We start from the raw sequence: 23,097 nt of genomic DNA on the forward strand, positions 1-23,097 counted from the left end.
ATTAGAACTGCTCCCCCATTATATAGTTTTTGGTTTTTCTCTGGAACTTAAAAGATTTGATCAAGCAGCATTGCAGACCAAGAAATTGACATTGTAAATATGCATATTTCAATGTCACGAGGGTTCCCTTTGAGGCCATGGTGTTATATTAGTTAATGGATACCAATGTAGCACCACTTTTATAGTAAAAGATAAATGAGAGGACCACAACAATTGTTAGGTGATAGGACTGGGCTGCGTACCATCAAAACCAAAAAAGATGTGAACTTCTTAAAGACTAGGCCACAAAACAATAAAGATAGATAAACTGAAAAAACAAGCAAAGCTGCCTCATACCATATATTATGAGACTTCCTGCATAGTTTACCACCATGGCTACAATCATCAAACCTTTTTTGCCAAATTTTCCTTTGCAAAAACAGACACTACCCTTGAACCCTCAATGGATTTCTTGCAAACCAATCTCAGATTCAGTCACTACTTTGCCGGTTTCACACTTCAGACAACAAGGACAATTTGCAGCTTCTGTTGCTTTCAATCCCTCTGGAAATTTTGACCTTCCTATATATGATGGAGAAGAGGGTAATAATCTCATTATAATACTAGTCTTGAGTCATTTCCTGTTATAGTTATGCGTCCTTCAATTAAAATACTGCTACAGAATTGGTGTGTTGTAGTACTAGCTCAGTCTTAACAATCATCCCATTTGAAGACATTATCAAGAAGAAGAGCGAAATATAAGGCTATTTTCTTAATTTAGCTGTTTTCCTTTGGAAGTTTTGGGACATGTTCTAGCTTAGGTCTTGTAGCTTCTAGGCGTTAATTTTGATGTGAAGCAGATGAGACCTGCATTCTTGGAGATATTATTGTTTTAGATATCAAGACCCCAGCACCAAATTTCACCTTTTCCTGCTTTCTTCAGCTAAACTTTATTAAATTGCCGAATTAGGCAGTCAGTAATGTCCATGACTGGTGATTAGTTCAAGATAGTTGAGTTTGAACAATGCTATGAATAATATTCCATTAGTTATTGAACTTTTCAGTTTGCATTAGCTGTGGTCTAGTAATTCTGTTTAAATTGTCTTGGTATTCAATTCTGTTTAATTTAATCTGTACTGATTAACAGATTCAACTGAAGTTAAACCACCTCCAATGCCCCCAACCGAAGGCAGAATCGAGATTGTAATCGATAATGATATAGTTCGCCGTCTTGACTTGTCCCCGTTTCAAAACGTCACAGGGTTTGTTTCACCCCCGCGAGGTAAGCACCGTATAATCAAAGCTTAAACTATTGTATCTGGGACTATTTATATGCCATGTAGCCTTGATAAGGCCTTCGTGGCAACCTTTTTGTAGTGGAGCCGAAAGAGTTTCTTGAGCGTACAATTGGATTTACTATTAACTACACGAGAGAAGATCCGATGGATCCTCGAGAACTATCAGAGTTCCCTGATATAAGACTCTGGTTTTTGAGGCTTGATGCTACTTATCCTTGGTTACCTGTATTGTTGGACTGGCGAGCGGGAGAACTGGCTCGTTATGCAGCAATGTTAGTCCCTCACCAGGTAATAGATAATGGATGAGAGTACTGCATATGATTTAAGCAGCTAATAGAGCATGATGGGAAGGCCTGACTTCTGAATTTTCTACTGGCAGGTGAATATGAAATTGGGAGTAGTTTTTAATCCTGAGGCACTGGAATTGTTTGTCATGAAGAAAGTTTTCGTCGTGTACTCTTGGTTGCAGCAGCAGAATGTTCCAAAGCCTAGACTCAAGACTAGTGACATGGCTAGGATGCTTGGATTTGGGATAGGAAATGAACTCTTTGACTTGATTGATCAACATTCTTCGGCTTCATAATTATGGAAAAACTTTGCTGTCAGGCTCATCCAAGATTTCAGACAGGCTTAAAGTTCCCCTTGCGATGACCAATTGGTGTCACTTGGGATCTTAGAAGAGCTGCAACCCACCAAAGGAAATCGACGGAGCCTGAGGGGGACAAAACCTCAAATTGCATTCTTGCCGTGGAGCTGCACAGAAAGGGGTCCCTAAAGTCCCAACAGAACAAAATAATGATATCAAGTATTATGCACACCTCTATTTTGCTGTTCAATGTGCCTTTACTAGTAAAATTATATTAGATTTCTGAGTCCAGATATATGAGGTGTGTTATGCATTTTGAAAATTTCCCAGAAAGTAACCTGAAATGATAATGGCTTAAGTCACCAAATTACAGTATGTGCAAGATGTTTGCGTCAGTAACCTGCTAATGCTGTGAAGCTCTCGCTTTAAGAAATAATTTGGCTTCACTTTTCTGTTAACTATATCTCCTTCCTCCTCTATAATCTATGTTTAAAATTAAAAAAAAATACATAAAAATAGAGGGAAGTTATTAACTAAAAAAATTGCAATTTTTTTTTTAAAAAAAAAAAAAAAATATCGTTGTTAAGCCTGAAAGATCACATCCGAGTACCTGACCAACTATACCAGCCTAGGTGTGCCTTGGCACATAAACCCAAACTCGTGCATTTGGGCTTAATCTTTTTTTTCCCCTACAATAAGGGGTAGATGAGTTTAATTTTTAAAAATTTAAAAACAAATGATGGTTTGTTTGATGTTGCAACCTCATGCAATGTGAAACTCACTAAAAAGTCGAGTTTTCAACTTTTAGCTCAAAAAATCTCATTTTCAACCAATCTTTTCACATTCAAACATCTTAGAAACAATTTAGAAACCTTACTAAATTCATTTATGTTATTAAAATGGCAAAAGAAAATCATTTGAAAATCACAGAAACAACCTAAAACCATAAAACTTTACAACGGTCGATCTACTTTTCTAGGTAATATGAAAGCCAAATATCAAACTTTTCTCGTGAATAAAACCATTTGATACTACCCTAGATCATTTTAATTTTTAGAATTATGACAACTAGTAACTTTATCTCACTTCAGATATTTTTTAGTGACTTTCTTTTTTTAAAAAAAAACTTAAAAACTAAAAAATTAACAAAATGAACTTCAGGATTAAAATAAAAAGTTTTGTAAATTTAAGATTAAACATATATTATATCTATGTTTAATATTTTAGTTCTTCTTTTAATTTGGTATCTCTTACATAATTGCAAACCCAATTTTATCTAATTAGGCTATAAAGGGACTAAATAAAAAAAATGATATAAAATTGAAAATAAATAAATGAGGAGTTTAAAGAGTGAAACTCCATAATTCTTTTAGTAAAGAGAGTAATTTTTTTTTTGGGATTTGGGGCATGAAATATATATGGTATGCATCCTTTGGAAACCATAAGGCCTGGCAAGCATGTAGTTAGGGCCTCTTAGCAAGAGCCCATAACTTTATTATGGAAAAGGCCATTCATGGGCTTTTGATTTGAATGTTGACAGTTGACACCCTTCTCTTTGGTTGCAGAGAAAGTTTCTCCATTATTATGGAAAAGGCCAGTCATCTTCCTGCATGATCGCTTGCCCTTCTCGATAAAAATGAATTCTTTGAAAAGATCAATTTCAAATCAGCCCCGTCGGTAGGGAAAATATCATTCAATTATGTCCAAAATTATTCCAACTGATCATTTATTCGTTACTAGCTAGAGATTGTTCCTCTGGGGATGCCTGTCGTGTTGTTTTTTTTAATCATTTTTTCCCATCAATGACAGCATGTGTTACTGCATAAAACCATGTATGACGATCTTATCAGACGCTAAACTCTATAAATATAACACCTAACAACCTGCATCCAATTTTATATATATATATATATATATATATATATATATATATATATATATATATATATATATATCTTGCACTAAAGTAAAACTACATAGATTCCTTTCTTTTATGATAAATCTAAAAAGAAATATCAAAATCATAAAAAAAAACATCTAAAATAATATCAATTTAATATTAACAAAAAAACATTTTAAAAAAATCATAACCACTACAAAATATAAATAACTTTTAATCTCTTAATCTCGTAATCTCTTCACAAGTATAAAGAATTCATTATTATTAAGTGAACATAAAACATATAGAGCTTATTTGGGATCGATAGCAATGTAACTGAAATTTCATGAATTTTTTTTAATTTTAAATTAATTGTTTTTTATGTTTTTGGATTGTTTAGGTATGTTGATATAAAAATAAATTAAAAAATATTATTTTAATACTTTTTAAATAAAAAATATTTTAATACTACCAGTACCAAAATTTTAAACCTCCTCGCTCAGTTGAAGTATATAAAATGACTTTGTGAAAAAAATAATTCCAACCTTGACTCAACTAGCTAGATGAGTGGGTTGTTATTTTTTTTTTTAAAAAAAAAAAAAAAACTAGAAGAGTTGGTGAGACGGTGCGAAGAGCCACCACATTGACTTCAAATATAAGGTTAAACTGTCAAGCACATCAAGTGAAGACATGTATATGTTGTATACATGGCACTTCATAGACGGGATCAAGTCTAATCAAATGGTCGGTGAATTTGATGGCAAATCTTGACGAACCATCCTAACCCTATTGAATTAATTGATCACGAGCAGCCACTGCTGGCGGGGCTCGTGCCCATGTGAAGGTGTTAGCACAAGAACATGCATGTGAGGGTTTTCACACATCGGCATGGGAAAGCATAGAAATACTGAACAAGAAAGGGATGTGTATTTGCATGAGATAACTTAACTGATTATATTTTATATTTGATTTTTAAATAATTATAAGTTTAAGTTTTTTTAATGTCATTGGAAGTTTACATAATTATTAATTTTAAAATCTGTAAAATTAATCAAAATACATGTAAGTTGATACAGACACCAATATTAATTAAAAAAAACCAAAGGGATGTGTATTGACAGTGTGAAGATACAACAGGGCCAATTTATATCTTCGTGTTGTTTGTTTGCCTTGCATGCATATATGCTTTGTGAGACAGGTTAACAAAAAATTCAACGTCTGTGCCTCATGGAATTTTGTTTACTTGTGTATGAGAAGATGGGTTCCTCCCCTTGCGTTGACGAGCATGTTCACGTTGTGAAGGATGTGGGGACGTTGTACTAGACGCATAATTTGTTTCATGCATCTCTCGTCGTGGGATTTTCTTCTAATAACGTGTGCAAGACCTAGAGAGTAGAGACAGCTGATGTTGTTGCAACTGTACTCCGGCGAAGAAAATTAATTCTCAGTTGTGTGTTTTAGATATATGTGCCAGTTATAGCTCCCTTTCGGATATCTCAGTCTGCTTTTGAATTACATCTGCGGGGGTAACTGCAACTCTATTACAGAGGCTCCCTTTGGGATTATCTTTATTTTTAGTCAAATTAAACCTTTAGCTACTTCGAATTTAAAATGAATTGAGTCCTATCCAACTCATGCTCAACTAAATAGCATGTATTATGTATTTGATCTAAAAATAATATATAATACTAATAATAAATTATTCATGAAGATTTGATTGAGATTGGTTTTTTATGATTAAAATTTGTAAATAGATTTTAAACATTATTTTGTTATATTTATATTCTTTTTTAACTTTCGATTATATAAAATATAGACATAATATTTTGAGATTATTTGTTAATATTCTTTAATAATGATAAAAACATTGTGTTGGTCAATATAAACAATAGATACGTTCATAGAAATATTTATCTTGATGAAATTTTTTAAAATAATTGTATTTTCTAGTTTAATAATAATAACAAGAGATATGCTAATAGAAAAATATATCTTGATGAAAAAAACTTAAAACAACTGTATTATCAAGTTTAATAATAATAACATAGTTTTCTAGACCTTTATTATTTTTATATTTTTACAAAAATTTAGGTCCCTCTGCAACTTAATTAACATGTACATACAAATTAGTAATATCTAATATAGTTGCATTTTATTGATCATACGAGACAAATGCATATTAAGATTAGTGTTTTTTAACGAAAATAATGTACAAATAAAATACACACAAATGCAAATATGAATCACGAATGACTTATTGTATGCGTCGAAGACATATTTTCATACACTAAACTTCACCCTGTGAGTTGGAAATAAAGATCATGAACACAATTGACTCAATTAACAGCTATACTAAAATTTAATTAATTATATACGTATAAAAATCCCTGGAGTAACATGCATCTCGAATGATGCAACAATTGTTTTTGTTCTTGTATATAAGTAAATTTTGTGACAAAGTTGGTATATAAGCAATGACTATAAAGAACAGTTGATACTGGCGGAGCTAGCAGAGGCTAGCTAATTGTTCTCTCTGTTGCCCTGCCATCATTTTCAAGGATGCATGTGCATCAATAAAAGCAGTGGAACCTGACAAAGTTAATAAAAATTCTCCATATTTTGTGGATATAATTAGAAGTGGTCATAAATTCGGGCCATCCTAAATTCCACAGGACTCTTAATTATTCAAGTCAACTTTATCATGCATATGAGCATTTTCTCTGAATTTGAAAACATTTCAATGAAGATTCAGGAGAAAATCGTGTAACAAAACAAATTAGAGACCAGAAAATTAATAGCATGCAAAAACAATCACACAATTTTTTGTGGAAGACATGTTTTCAAGGAAGGGGCGTGTTGAATTATTTGCCTCTGGTGCCCATTTACTGCTACACCGGCATGTTCTTTGCATAGAGGTTGGTATCAATGGAACAACGTCTCTTCATTTTCCGAGAGCTGGGGACACTTCAAGTTAAAGGGATTTTAAGCTGATCTTGACCTTAGGACCCGAAGTACATGGTGATTATTTTTTGTTCAGTTCGGTTTTTATTAAAAAAATAATTAATTTTTTTTAAAACCAAAACCAGTTCAAACCGACCGGTTTCAGTTCAAACCGACCGGTTTCAGTTTAATTCAATTATTTTAGAATAAAAACTGATTTTTTTATTTGACTCGATTTTTTTCTGATTTAACTCGATTTTTTCTTTTAATTTAAAACAACTCAGGTTAAAGGGATTTTTATGCAGATCATGACCTTATGACCCGAAGTATAATAATTCAGATTCACAGGCATAAATCTGCAAGCACACTCAAGCATACTGGTCAACAATGTCTGCGAAATTGTAAAACATGAAATACTAGCTAGCTATGTCGCGAGAAAAAAAAAGTACGCTAAAAAGGGTATATAGAAGTTTATTTGTTGGAAATAGTAATAAAAAAATGTAATTAATATTTAGGAAATAATTTCAATGTTATTTTGCATGCATTAGACATTGCTATTTACAGTCCAATTTCTTACATCAGTATTCTATACATGATATATATTTTTTGAAATTTAAATTATAATTACACTGCATGAACTAAGGCTATGAATATTGTTTTCAACTTTGAATATCATCTCCTGAAGATTTGATTTTGTTATCATTTGTATGATTTATGGCTGACTTGAATATTAATTAAGAAGATTGCTCTTGGTGGATTAGTGCTTGATCTTTGATTTTGTTGTTTGCAGACTTGGTGTTGGAGTCAGTGCTTGATTACAGCTGAGATGATGTCTTTCATAGTCTCAACAGGAGTTCATGAACATTGAGAGAGGTTCGTAGAAGGCTGAACCTAGGGTTCTGCAGTTGTTTGGTAAGTGTATCAACAAGTTGATCTCCCGAGCAAGTGAATTTAACATGAAGAGCATAGGCAACTAGATCACAAACAAAGTGAAAGACGACTTCAATGTGTTTTATACGAGCATAAAACACTGGATTGATGATTAAATAGGTAATAATAATGTTGTCATACCAAATAGCAGGTGATGAGGAGAGTGAAAAACCAATTTCATGTAAGAAAGATTAAATCCACATAATTGCAATAGTAGTGTTGGATATAGCTTGATATTCAACTTCAGCGCTATTGTGAGTGACTATTAATTGTTTATAGATGTTAGAGAATAATATAAATCATATCTTGAAATCTCGCCTAATAGCTTAAACTATTGGATTGAGATGGTTCTTTAACATGGTATCAAAACCTTGATGACCAAGCGGTCACGAATTCGAATCTTATCATCCTTATTTATTTGATAAAAATGAAGCATATGATACTGTGGGCCCATACAAGTTTCAAGTTCAATGAGCTTTCACTTGAGAGGGTATGTTAGAGAATAATATATAACATATCTTATAACCTCACCCAACAACTTAAGCTATTAGATTGAGATGATTCTTTGACAATAAAAGCTCCAAAAAATAAAAGTTTGATCAAGAAAAATACAATAACTATTGGGTAAAGCATTTATCATCAGTTGAATCAACCATATGAAAAGGTTTGAATATGAGTATGTTGCTACGAGTGAGAACCAAACCATGATTTGTAGTTTGCTTAAGATACCATAGTATTATTTTAACGATACTCCAATGATCAGTAATTGTAGAATGCATTAATAGACAAGCCTTACCTAAAACACAAGAGATTTATATATTTATAATTCTCGGTATATATTGATGGAATATTTTCATCAGTATTTATCGATGGATATTGCGAAGATATATTTTGTTGGTAAAATTTACTGTAATTTACCATCGAAAACATTTCATCGGTGTTTTCATTTGTATTTGCCAATTGTTTTTTTTTAATGGACATGGTCGTGCTTCCAACGACACAATAAAAAGGCTTTTTTTTATGCAAGGAGGCTTTGCGCTCATCATTTGAAGTGCATGGATGTCCCCCACATGCCTGTTATTTTTTTTATATTTAATCAAATACCAAATTATCTCTAAACTGATATGGTAATAACAAAAAAAAAACTTTGTGAAAAGATGAAAAAAGCCTTGAGGCTAGTTTTAATTTTTTAACTTCCAATGATATTTGAATCGTTTCATTATGATTTTTTATTATTTTATTATTTTTTATATTTATCCAAATACAAATTTGCTCCTTACCTTAAATGATAATATCAAAAAAACATTTTTAAAATATCAAATTGTCCTTTGTTTTGTTTTTAAAGATACTTCATGCTTTTAAAATAAAAATATATATTTATTCCTAATTAATTTAATAATAACTAACGTGATATGTAAAAACACCTTAATGCCCATACTAGTTAGTTAATTTTAAGTTTTTTTTGGGTGAAAATAGCAAATACATCTTTACACCTTTATAGTAAACAATGCCAATGAGTATGCATCTATAGTATTTTTCAATCATCATTTAGCTTTTGATAATTTTCCTTATATGATCTTGAATTTATTTATGTTTTTCTTAAAACACCCTAATTTGTATTTTAGGAAAAATAAAGAAAGTGAAGTAAAAGAAAATGAAGATGGATGTGCCTCGTGTGTCTACCCTGACCAATTTTTAGGATCCGTCTCAGCTACAGCCCGTGATTGTAATAAATGAAAGTGGACCCACACCAGCAGTATGGGACACAGTAGCCCTCAAGATGTTTATTTGCTGTTCAAAGCATGAGCCCACCTCGTGAACCGGCATTGACCACGTGGCACGATGTCTTGCCACGCCATACATTACGGGGCCCTTGGATGTGGACGTCCACGTGGATGACCACCCATTTGAGCATCAAACGGACCAAATTGGCCAAGTTGTGATATGAGATCAGACAATTGGTGGTGACTTCAGCCTTTGTCTGTCACCAGTCACATTAACTCCTCTTGTTCTCTCTTCAACATATTGGCTCATGACCCACGACGTTCGATCTCTCAATTGCCTTTGCAAATGGAAGAAACTCCTTTTATAAAACTCTCCATTTATTACTTTTCCCATTCTACATGGAAGAAATTTTGTTTTTATAAAAATAAAAGTGAAGGTGGATAAAAAAAACACTCAACTTGTTTAGTACAGAGAGGATGGTAATGGATATTTTAATTAGATCCAAGTCTGTCATGCTGCATCAAAATAACTTAGTTTCACGGTCATATTAAATCAACGAGCTTTGAATTTGATAGTCATCTCAAACCCATGAACTCATGTACTTTGGGTTTGGGTCTAGCAGCTATAGGAAACCCGAGATAATCATGACTTGTTAATTTTTTTTTATTTTTTATAAAAGATATTTAAATTATCCTTAAAGTATTCTAAACAGAAATTCTAATTAATTCTTTTATTAAAATAACATTTAAATTATCCTTTAAATATCTTAAATAGAAATCTTACATAATTTTTTTAATATTTTTTATTTTTTATAAAAAAATATTTAAAATATCATTGAAGTATTCTAAACAAAATTCCTAATTAATTGTTTTTATAAATGTTTTTTTATTTTTTATAACATTTAAACTATCTTTGAAGTATCCTAAACAGAAATCTTAATTATTTTTTATTATTTTTTATATAAAAAAATTAAACTATATTAGAAGTATTTAAAACAGAAATCAAAGTCTAGAAATTATTTATAAACAACAAATCATCATCAAAATCTAATCTAACATTTTAGATCTAAAATTTAAAATCATACCTTCCTATTGAAATAATTTATTTTTTATTTTATGAATTTGTTATTGCTTCAATAGAAATTCTCTCTTCTCTTTTTTTTCTCTTTTTTTTATGAACTTGTATTTTTATATATATATTTTTTACTCAAACTTGTTGCGAAAAAAAAATTTATTTAATGGGTGGTCGTTTGTGATTTTTCATTGACAACAACATTATTTCATATATTTTTTTTAACAATACTGGGATATATATGTTTAGTTTCATTATACAGTTTATGTAGTTTTTGAACTTTTTATAATGTTTTTCTAAACCCTTTATGTGAATTTATGTTGCAAAGAAGGTTTTTTTTTTAAAAAATAAGACTCAAGTCTCTTGGGTCTGAAAATTTATCAAACCCAAAGGTCTTGGGGCTAGCATATTAATTAGCCAGCCTAAGGTTTTTAAGTATGGCATGACCGCCAGATCCAAGTAACGTAGGTCTGACATGATTGTCAGGCCCATGTGCTTGGGTTATGCCAAACCCAAGCATATATTGATTTAAAAAAAATAATTGAAAAGAAGAAAAATAAAAGAAGAGAAAAAAAATAGAGAAGATAGAATTTTTGTTGAAGGAAAAACAAATTCATAAACATAAAAAAAATAAATTATTTTAATGGAAAAATATGATTTGAATTTGTTTTTTCATCTAAAATGTTAAATTAGATTTTTGTGATAATTTATTGTTTATAAATTATTTATACTTCGTTTATAAATAATTTTTTGACTTACATTTCTTGGATCTGACAAACATGTCTAACTACAGTTTACTTGAATAATCATAATAATAACAATAATAATCATACTAATAATACAATTGATAACAACAACAACAACAACAATCATACTAACAACAACAACAACAACAACCACCATGTCAAACCCAAGGTGTTTGGGTTTGACAATCATGTCTGACCCACGATAGTTGGGTTAGCAGAACCAAGCGCCTAGAGTCTAGCAATTATGTCAGATCCTAGCGAATTAGGTCTGACAGCTATACCAGACCCGAACATATTATGTTTGACAAAGATGTAAAAATATTAAAAATGCTCTCATAGTCCTTTTAATTACACAAAATATTTATATAAAAATACCAAAATACCTTTAAAGGCAAAGGCCCCCCGTCCTTTTTTTTGTCTTTTCTGAGGCTAAAAGCATTATTCACTTGCACTTGAAAATTGAAAAAAACTTAGATCCTCCTATAAAAGAAAGTTAAAAAAATGTTTATCGGCTCGTAAAAAAATGAGAAATTGAAAAGGAAACTACTATTACAATTCATATTAAAATATCTCTTAATTTATAATGATTTCTTCATGCTATTTAGCTTATGTTAGAATTATATTTTTCATATCTTCCAAAAAAAAAGTTTGACCATCTTCATTGCTATATATCGAATCTCCACAAATGCACGAGAGCAACTAAAATGAACACCGACAAGTATATACATGTTCAGACAAATTATAAGGTGAGATTAGTTTACCCTTGTTCAATTGACAATAAAGGACAAACTCCTAAACAGATTCTCTACAACCCTTCTATTGTTCTTTGTGGACGAAATTGATCTGCTAGTAAATACCGATATGGAAGAATAATTTGCAACCTTAAACAATGTCATATCATATGATTATCACGGCGAAAAAACTAAAAAGTTTTCCGAAGAAGGTCCAGCAAAGAACAAAAAAAATGACTACAAAACTCGTGCATACAGAATAGATTCATCAAGATGGCCCGTCTCTTTCAAAATCAGCCATGTCGTTAACAATTAACATTTTTTAAAAAATTATAAATCAAAGAAGTTGATTTCTATTTTATTTTTGTATAATTTTTAGAGAATGACTTTTATTTAGAATTTTATTTTTAAAATTTAAAATAATTTTAAACATGAAATTTTATTGAAAGTTTGAATTAAATTCAATTCAAAGATTCCAATCATGACTGTAAGTATTTTATTAAAAATAATATATATCTATATTTTCATAATTTATAAGAGAATGAAAAAGGTAGAATAAATAGAATCCCGTGACTACTTAAATCACAATCCTTGAAGGGAGGTCAACTAAAGATTTCTAATGTTGGTGAGAGTTTTCAAAGAACTGAAAAAAAAAATGACTACAAAATTCATGCATACAGAATAGATTCATCAAGACGGCCCCTCTCTTTCAAAATCAGCCATGTCATTTACAATTAACATCCTATCATCGAAAGCCAGCGTGCGTTAAATATAATTAGCAATCTGATATGGATCAAATCACTCAAGAGGGAAACTAGCTACCTATGGCTATAGCCATATGATGATCTGATCAATCGTCTATGGGGATATAGGGCTTAGTGGCTAAGATCTAGAAGATATATGCATGCAAATGATGGTGATAGTAGTGCTACCGAATTGCCAATCCAATTCTTAGTCTAATCCGAAATAACGAGACCTAAAACACAATGGGACAAAAATTACTCATGTAATGGAGTGGTAGCGTGCATTTGGGAAGAACAAGTTGTGCTCGATGGGACAAAATTTGAAAGAGAATTCTCAAGATATCCTCATTCTACAGTAAAGGAGTAGGGGGCAGGTCCTGAAATGCACAAAAAAGAAGTCTAGCTGTGCTTGTTTACCTACTTTTAACTAGTTTCTAAAAGTTACATTTCTTTTGAGCACTTGTTTGCAATATCACCTTTTTTTTAAAAAAAAACAATGTATTATTGAAGTTCTAGTGTCATTAAATAAATGGCCATGTGAGAAAAAAGAAAAAGAAGTTTCAAAGAATATAAATCAAACCAAATCTAATAAAAAGCAACAAGAAAAACAAAACAAAAATAATTTAAAATATCAGTTACTTCAAAATAGAATGTATTCTAATTTATTAATAGATTTAAATCTGTATAGAAGAATTTATTATTGAAGTTTCTTACTTATAATATCAAACGATGAAGAATGAGCTATTCCAATTTAGTTCCTCATGTTTATAGCAATCCAAATATCCTAGCCTAGGAGATACCATTACACAGAAGAAGAAATGAAAAAATCTTGCAATATCACAATCTAATATATATATATATATATATAGAACAACAGCAGCATCAGGCACGCGTGGTTTACAAAAATACAGTGAAATGTAACAAAAGAAAATGACTACTCAGGTCTCTTTACAATGAATTCCATAACCCTTTTATATATATATATATATATATATATATATATATATATATATATATATATATATATTGTCAAAGAATCATCTTAATCCAATAACTTAAACTATTAGTGAGGTCTCAAAATATGATTTATATTATTCTTTAACGTACTCACTCAAGTGAAAGCCCTTTAAACTTGAAACTTGCACAAACCCACATTACTTTGTACTTAATTTTTATCAAATAAATGAGGATGATGAGATTCGAACTCGTGACTGCTTGGTCATCAAGGCTCTGATACCATGTCAAAGAACCATCTCAACCCAATAACTTAAACTGTTAGATGAAGTCTCTAGATAGATTTATATTATTTTTTAACATATATATATATATATATATATATATATATTATTCTGACAAGAAAAGATAAGTTGTTTACAAGGAAATTAGACAATTTAGGAAATTTTATTTCTCATGATATGATTTGACATAACATTTGAATTTTGATAGCTAAAGAGATAGTGTATTGTACCCTAACCATTAGACCAATCTTCAAGTTACATTCTTCTCGAATTTAACCTTATTTTTGGAACAAACATGCTTTTTAGATTTATTTAATGAATGACAAGGAAAAAAAATACATTTAAGTATACAAGAAATATAAGATGCTAAACAACTCTTAACACTTTCAATGGGAAGAAAAAAGAAAAAAGGGTTGAAAGTGACAAAAGGAAAAAATGGAGAAGCCGTCTTCTGAAATTACAAATCTAACCCCATAGGCTTTTAAATTAACCCCATCTACTCGTAGTTAAACCAAGCTAGTCCCACAAGCCCCTTCTTATTTTAACTTCCTGTTGGAGAGCTTGCTTGTGGACCCAAAAGCTTTGTCTCTATATATACATCTAACACTCATTCACAGTATCCACTCAGAAGTTCTGCAAAGAATTACAAGCAAACATTAAGAAAAACCCACATTAGTTCTGTCTCTTCTTCTATATCTGACTTGAAAGTACCAAAACCGATCATATCCTTCCCCTTCCCTCGCTCTAATCTCTTGTTTGAAATCTTTTCTCCAAATGAGGCTTTCTGTAGTAGTTTCTCTTCTGCTTTTGTCCTTTCTCCTTCAACAGGCTCAAGGTATATATGTGCTAAGAATATCGATCATTCCAAGTTGGCAAAGAGTCTTATTTTTGCATTTTATATCATCAGGTTTTAACATCTGTTGTTATTAATCTTTTGCAGGGATTCGTTTAGAAAAAGGATTCAAGCAAGTTGGAGCTCAAAAGGTCCAGGTGGGTTGCATGTTCAGCATCTTGATCATCCATTGTGATGTATTCAAATGAATATTTTTTATTATTTTTAATTTACCTTCAGTTCTGATGGAAAGTAATTAATGTGCAGGCGGAGAAGAGTCCTTCGAAAGAAAAAAGTAATGATGGTGGTGTACTGGGAGAAGCCATTCTCTGCAAAGAAGGGCAATGTACAGGTACCATGGAGAAAAGAGTTTCTAAATCAGTTTCCAAGAAATCTTCACATCACTGGTTACCAAGCATTCATGAAGATTACTATGGTCCTAGGAATCACAAACCTAAACACCATTAATTCTCTCTTCTCTCTAATTATGACTGCCCTTTAGTTCATGTCCATGGCAATTAGTACTCCTAATGTCTTTTCTTTTTCTTTCTTTTTTAGCTGAGATTCTGACATGAGAGCTAGCTTCTGGGTTTTAGAAGATTTAAGCCCTTGATCATGTACTACTAGTATTCTCTAAAGCAAATTTATCCCCAAGAAACATATTATAAAACTGTCATTCTTCAATCTTCTCACCGATTTAATTAACTTCGATCCTTAAATGGGGTTCTTGTTTTGAGTATAAACTTCATGAATAACGAGAAATGGATCAAACTGTTGGTCCCATTTCATCCAATCATAAGTATATCGTAAATCATTCTCCATATCTATTTTTGCAGGAATGAATAGGAAACTTATTGCTGTGACAACCACTACTTCTAGCAGTACTACTATCACCATCTCTAAGGTTGGTTATTGCGTCGAAACTCTATAGTTTGCAATAATAACTAATTAAATTTGCTTAGATAAATAGGGAATGAATAATAAGACCTCCAGCTTATCTTTCTTACTCTCTTTATATGACTGTACTACAGAATGAGAAGAATGGAGAAAATAAAGCTGACCACATAACCAAGGGGAGATCAACTAATGGAGAAATAGTAGGAGAAAATGAAAAATTATCTGTTAATTCTTCGCCGAATTCTGAGCATCGAGTTACCAAGGATCATTATGAGGAAATTATGGACTTGACTGAAATGGACTATTCTCCAGCAAGGCGAAAGCCTCCGATACACAACTAAGTATAGTAGGTACAGCACTGAAGAGAGAATTAAAGGCTTCTTGATTAGGATATAATAAAGTGAATAGAAGTTAAACAGCATTACAGGAATGCTGCAGGTTTTTAGGGTTAGCTAGGAATGATTTTGTACATAAGATATCCTATTTTATTAATATTATAGAGATTCTTATACCATGATGTTGATGATTATTGAATCATCATGAGCACCTTGTGGAAGCTGACTAAGCTTTGTAACCCTTGAAGTTACATGAAAGGATAAAATAATATCATATCGTTTCAATGCATGTCAAGCGTCTGTGCTTTTTTTGATTTCTTAGATGCCTTGGAGCCTCGGACAGAGGACAGCCAACAAACTAATTAATGAAAATTGCCCCTGAATCTAATTTTAAACTCGGATTAAATAACAAATTTATCAACTTTTAAAACTGGGTTAAACTACTAATATATAACTAAGTAATTCAGCCAAGAAAATCTTAAAAGTGGCACCCAAAAAGATCAAAATATTGTATTGGAAGCATGTGCTAGCGAGGATCCTATACTATATAACTCCGATTTAGGCACCATAGGTCATTAAAGCACAAAGGGTATGAGAAACTAGAAAAAAAAAAAAAAAAAAAAAAAAAACACAGTAGAAAGGCCGACATATTTAATGAAGGAGGTGTGACCACAGGTAAGCTGCAGAGCTCTGTGGGTGTTTCCTTTCTTAGGCAAATGGGATTCTGGGCTGGGTCCACCATGTTTCACTTATTGAATGCCCTGTATGACTTGTCACTTTTGCATGTGGGCTCACATGTTGCCTGTTGGGTCGTGTAGGATTGTGGCCCAACAGAGCCGAGATTGCGGGGAACCATGAAATTCAAACAGAATTAGGGAATGCTTTTAGGTAATTGTCTTATTCGATCCTACATCGTATTCTCTCACAAGTTTATACTTCAATTGGTGATATTATTTTCTTAAAATTATCTAAAAACGCATTTCTTACATTAGTTTAGTGCATTTAGAGCTTCGCATATGTATTATTTAACCCTTTTTTCTGATTTTTAATAGAGTGTTTAAAGTTACTGTAAATGAAAACAATTGGATGTTTAATTATTCAATATGCATGTTTTATTTTTAAATAATTTTTATAAATATATTTTTTTGAATTTTTACTAGATTTAAGTGTATATTAAGTCATAAATTGAACTATATTTCAAGTTTTAAATAAATAAATGTATATATATAGCTCTTAAAAATAATTATTATTAGAAATTCTCACTTAAAGTTACATTATTAAGAATTTTCTTATTTTAAACAGCCCTTTTCAATTATAGGTGACGTGAGTTTAAATAAAAATGCATGCGTGAACAAAACTTGTAGAAATTATTTCTTAATAAATCTTGTCATTTTTAATATTTTCAGTGTTTGTTCAAAAGAGTAAAAACATAAAAAAAATAAACTATACAAAAATGAACTAAGGATTCAATTTTATAATTCCATAATTAGATGCAATTCAATTCTTTATGGATTTTAATACTTTATGTTTTTATTGTATTTTTAAGAATTCTTAGAGTTTTGATAGTCAAAATATAAGTACAAATTTGATATTATATAGTTTAGGAGTGATTTGAGTAGCTTATTTTATATTATTTTAGATTTCATGTGGTCTATAAACAATAAAATAAAATTAAAATGATTAAAGTATTTTAGGACTCATTCTTATTTATTAGGAATTAATAAATTTTTTTAAAAATCATCAATATTAATATTTTTTTTAATAAGATATAGGGTTATTTTACTGTACAAATAAAAATTAAAAAAAAACTAATCGTCAATAAAAAAAATTATTATTTTATTATGAGAATTTATAGTGATAATGAAATAATGTGAACAATAATTAATATACAGTAACATAGGGAGGTCTTTTAATTTATCTAACAAGAAAGAATGAAAATTAGGGGGTTTTTAGTAACTTATGGGCCAAAGGCTATAGGCCTAAAGCCTAACAAAAAAAGAAATTTGGGTTGTGGGCCCAACCACAAGATCGCACAGTTTATGTCCAATCAAGAAGTTAATTGGGCTAACGGCCCAACAGCACCTCTACATTAAAAAAAAAAAAAAAAAAGAGAGAAGACAGAACAACAACCCAACTATTCGAAGAGAAGCGCATGGGAGAAGGCCTAGCTACAGTAGCCTAATGGAGTAAAAATCCCTCCCAGCAAAGTCGCTCCCATCAAAGAAACCGAACAGCAGGAAAGCATGAGAGAAAAAAATGATCGGTGAGCAAATCGAGGGAGGAGGGGGAAAAAAAAGGATAGGCCACTGGATTGCTATCAGAACTCCAATCAATCAGACCATGTCTCGTAAGATAAAAAATATCTTGATAAATTCAATAACATCAAGCAAGAAAGGCCGTAGAAACCTTGAAGGCTCCTTATGCGTTGCCATAAATGGCAGGCTGGTTTGCATGCTAGCAATTATATTACACGCAGCAACAATCTTTACCTTCCATCTATCTACTTCAATTCCTAAATTTTCTATAACTTTTCAATTTAGTCTTTAATTAATTTACTGGACCGAATAACCTTGGAGGGGAAGGGAAAAAGAAAGAAAAAGGAGAGAATATTATTAAGTTGTGGAGAGAGGGATGGAAAGAAAGGAAATATTCTTCTCAATTCCTAATTGTTTGATGCCTCGGCCTAGATGTTTTTGTTAATTCAGTAGCCCTTTAGCTTTTACTGAACGCTGCTGTTTTAGAATGCTTGGTGATTCTTTTAGAATATGGACTGCCTTGCCGTGGTAGCAATTTGCTGTGACCTAAAGCATGGCTAGGTACGTTGAGCAGCTGGTTTCGTCAGGCTGTCAGGTTTAAGTTAGTAGCTCCTAGATATTCGTTTCCTTCATCCTTAAGCTCAAGAATAGAAGGGAGTGATGAGAATTTGACCCCTAAGCTGCTAGAGAGACTGTGAATTCAAGTGGATGAGCTTTCACGAGTCATTGTATTTCACACGCTGCGCGATTGTATTGTCATTAACACAGAAGCAAGGCATGTAGAAAACTTGTAGAAACTCATTCAAGAATAAGCTCATATCGAATTCCTCGTGTCAAATCTCAACTCTGGCCTTTGCTTGTCTTGATGATTTTGGTGCTAATTCTATTCGTTTACTTCTATTTTCTATTTATTCATAAAATTCTGACCCTATTTGTCCCAAAAAAAAAATCATTCCCCCATCAGCACTCCAAGATATCCTTGTATCTTTCGTTCTGAAATCAAAGTTTATATATGTTTCCCAATTTCTTTTGTTTCTTTTAGCTTGAGTCGGCATAAAAAAAATGATCTATCAGACTCAAGTTCCACTCTCTGGAATTACTAATAGATATGCATTAAACTAGGTCATATATATTTGATTGCCTCGTTCACACTCCTAGATTTTATTTTGAGAAGAGCTGGATTATAATGCTCTTTCTACCAACATACTGGACTTAGCACAACTGTCAGTACTCTGCTTTACTCTTTTCAATTATTTTTTTCCCCCCTTGTGAATTCTTCAATCCATCTACATGACACAATACCATATTTTCTTGTTTCCCTTTTTAACACAGCACAAACTGTAGCAGTGGCGATATCAGCCATTGCAAAACCGCTGTCTAAATGACAACTCTTAGCTATTAATTGGCTTGCTTATATTGGTTTTACAGGGTCAATATTTAAACTTGACCTGTAGTCAAGCTGACATATATATGGTGCTCTTAATTAATTATTAGTTAATTATTTGTGTCCTGTCATATGCTCGACGTCTAATTATTTTCTAGGATCGATCATAACCGATGTCTGTGTGATGTGTCTGTTTGTTTTAGGTTACGTTTGACAGTAATTATAATGCAGACATGGGACTTGATACGATGTTGTTTGATGATAAATATATTAATTACAAATTCAGCATTTTATATATATATATATATATATATATATATATATATATATATAATCTGTTTTTCCATCCCATCCTCACTAATTTGTGACTTTAACTTTGTTTCTTTATTGAGAACTGTAGATCTTTTGACAGATAGTATTCTTTGACAAATCCCAGGTATTGCTGGATGCTGTACTCTTTTTTGTTCTTCAAAGCCCAAAAGGAGATGATCTTGCACTGCACTAAATATTAGTTCTAAAGAAATGTTTCCCAAGTAACATCACCTCTTGCATGCCCCCCTGCAATGTCATGCTGGAATAATCTTAATATATTATTTGGATTTGAGTTAATTAAAAGCTAGCTAGGTAGATAGTACTCGCTCCTTGTCATTAATTAATTAAGAATGTGGAAATATAGTGCATAGTTTATTGCAATTATAGAGCTTTGCTAAAAGTGATACCATCTTTTCTGCTTTGGATATTCTATTATTAGCTAGCTTAAACTCTTCTCGATGACTACCAATGTCAGCTTTCCATTTAGCATAACAAGATAGGAAAACTGTCTAGCAAGCATGTTGTAAGCCCAAGAAAAATTACCAGTAGTGCTGTCTTTGTGTCAGCCTAGCAAACTCAAAACATGTTCTACTAATTAGTTGAGTGATTGTCGATTCTGATCAAATTCAATTTTCTTCTAGCAAATGTTTGATTAGTTTCCTCCTAAGTCCTAATTAAACTTACTTGCTGAGAAATAGTAGTGATCATATATATCAATCACCCTAAGTTTTTTTCTTGTCTGAAACACGTAAATGCAATAATATGCATTCTTCTACAAGTGGAAATCGATCCATGAATATTAATGAAACGAACAGTACATCACCAAGTAAACAATTTCAATGTAGTTTGCTCTAAAACAACACATAGAATTATAATCAAGGTTGATTTTATACTGAAAATTAATAATTGACCCCATTATTATAAGCTTTAAAACCCTAGCAAGCTACTCACATTAACCTTGTTATTTTTCTTGCTGAATTAATTTATTAGGGTGCCCTAATGAATCAATGACTAGTCATTTCCTTCGACAAACTTTTGCACTTTACACTAGAAAGACAAGGGAAAAACAAAAGATATTGGAAGAAAAATCCCCATTTTATTAAAGTTCATGTTGGAGAACTGCGTGCTTTGTGGCCCCAAAAACCGTGTATATAATTAACCTGTTATACCCCTTCTGCTATAGTAGCTAGCTATAATCCATTCATGCACAATCTCTAAGGAATTATAAGTTTCAAAAGAGATACTTAGAAACCAAACCCACATTAATTCTGTATCTTCTGTACCTGACCTTAGAAGTACCAAAACTGCTCATCCTTTTCCCTTCTCTTAACTGCTCTAACCTCTTGTTCTCAATCTTTTGTCCAAATGAGGGCTTCTTTAGTAGTCTCTCTTCTTCTTATGCTCTTTCTCCTTCAAGAGGCTCAAGGTATGTATGCCAAAGATATCATAATCATGTTAAGTTGCCCGAAGAGACCTTGTTTTTTCCTTGTCTGGTTTAAATTAACATGAGTTGTTATTTGGTGTAGGGATTCGATTGGAAAAGGGGTTCATGCAAGTTGGAGCTCAAAAGGTTCAGGTGAGCATTCAGTTCTTTACACACTGTATGATGCATTGAAATTAAGGAATATTTATATATAGTTCTTCACATTAGCTTCAGTTCTGATGGGATTTCTTGTGATGTGCAGGCTGATCAAGATAACACTTCTTTGAAGCAAATTAGTACTGAGGTTCTTGGAGAAGAAGTCATTCTTTGCAAAGAAGGGCATTGTACAAGTACCCTGAAGAAAAGAGTTTCTAGATCAGTACTGTCCAAGAAATCTTCACATCACTGGTCACCAAGAATTCATGAAGATTACTGTGGACCTAGGCATCACAAACCGAGACACCATTAGTTTCTCTTATCTAGCAACAATGACTGACTTTTATAATTTCACGTCCTTGGCGAGTACTTTTTGAAGTCTGAATTTTAAACCCATGATGATCATATGTACTATAAAGCACTCTTGTTCCCAAGATGCTTACTAAACAGTTATTCTTTACGGGATTAATTTTTAGTACGAAGTACATTTTCAATCAGCAATTAATGCTAAGCATTTCTCAAAAGAAAAATGCTGAGAAGCTAGTTAGTTTTTCTCTCCTAGTACCACATATCCATTAATATCCAATATTGTTGCAGAAATCAACAGGAAATTATTTATGAACTACCTTTGCTTCTATCACTATCACCACCTCTAAAGTAGGTTATCTCAGAATTAGAAGCTTTTGTGGAATTCGCTGTTGGTTACTACATAATCACAAGAAGTACATTTGTTTAATTAGCTAGCTAGGGTACTGTAGATGTACGAGAGGTACCACCACCACAAAAAGACCAGTTTTTTAGGATACTAGAGTGGATAGGAGCTAGCACGATTACAGAAATGCTGGAGTTCTTTGGGGCTGGGAAAGATTTTGTATACTAGGATATGGTAGTTTAATAATATTATAGAGGTTCTTATACTATGATTTTGATGATTATTCAATCATCATGAGCACTTTGTGGATGCTGTCTAGGTTCTAGCTGTTACCCTGTAAGTTGCATGAAAATGATTTTAAATTCAGCTAGCTCACTGCATGGCAGGAGTGTATACTTTTTTTTATTATTATTTACAAGAGGCCATGAAGCTGATCAGACAGAGAATAGGAAACAAAAAAAAATATATATATATATATATATATATATATATATTCACTCCCAAACTTGCCGTAGAAAATAGAAAAAATATGCATCTGGCATAAAGACAAACTCTCCTACTCGTCCAAATCCAATCACCGGATGTGTAATGCAATAGCGACGTAATTCTATTTGTTATAATACTAAAATAAAATATTTCTGAATTAATATCATCTATTAAGAATTTTAATTTTCATTTCTTGAGCAATAACTTAAATCCTTTAGCAAGATATTCCTGTAATTAAGAATACTGATAAATATTTTAACCTATCATTTAAAAAAATTAGACATTACATGGGTTCATTAATTATGACACAAATTCAATTTTTATGAATATAGGAAGAAAAAGAATAAAACAATATCTTTTTTGTTTTTTTCTATTATAATTATATTTTCTTTTATCCTAGGCTCTTGACAAGCATATTGCCTCTATATCATTTACACGTATAGAGATCTTCATATATCTATCTTGAAAATGAAGTTTAAAATATTTGTATAAATAAAAA

At 31.6% G+C, this 23,097-nt stretch overlaps 2 protein-coding genes across 3 annotated transcripts; both read left to right on the top strand.

The window, feature by feature from the left end:
- Positions 1-270: 270 nt before the first annotated feature.
- Positions 271-2,158, top strand: LOC133690124 (protein CHLORORESPIRATORY REDUCTION 6, chloroplastic). 2 transcript variants are annotated; one of them, XM_062110318.1, is made up of 4 exons: positions 271-582; positions 1,127-1,261; positions 1,333-1,565; positions 1,657-2,158. In XM_062110318.1, the coding sequence occupies exons 1-4, from the start codon at positions 372-374 to the stop codon at positions 1,858-1,860; spliced, it is 783 nt and encodes a 260-aa protein (XP_061966302.1). In that variant the 5' UTR covers positions 271-371; the 3' UTR covers positions 1,861-2,158. The 2 variants fall into 2 exon arrangements, with proteins under 2 accessions (XP_061966302.1, XP_061966303.1); XM_062110319.1 differs by having other exon boundaries at positions 273-582; positions 1,357-1,565.
- Positions 2,159-14,467: 12,309 nt separating this feature from the next.
- LOC133690323 (uncharacterized) lies at positions 14,468-16,219 on the top strand. Its single transcript, XM_062110572.1, has 5 exons — positions 14,468-14,701; positions 14,807-14,856; positions 14,966-15,050; positions 15,535-15,602; positions 15,730-16,219. Exons 1-5 carry the CDS (start codon positions 14,641-14,643, stop codon positions 15,934-15,936), a joined length of 471 nt encoding a protein of 156 aa, XP_061966556.1. The 5' UTR covers positions 14,468-14,640; the 3' UTR covers positions 15,937-16,219.
- Positions 16,220-23,097: the final 6,878 nt, after the last annotated feature.

Source organism: Populus nigra, chromosome 3 (genome assembly GCF_951802175.1).
Source record: "Populus nigra chromosome 3, ddPopNigr1.1, whole genome shotgun sequence".
Taxonomy (NCBI): domain Eukaryota; kingdom Viridiplantae; phylum Streptophyta; class Magnoliopsida; order Malpighiales; family Salicaceae; genus Populus; species Populus nigra.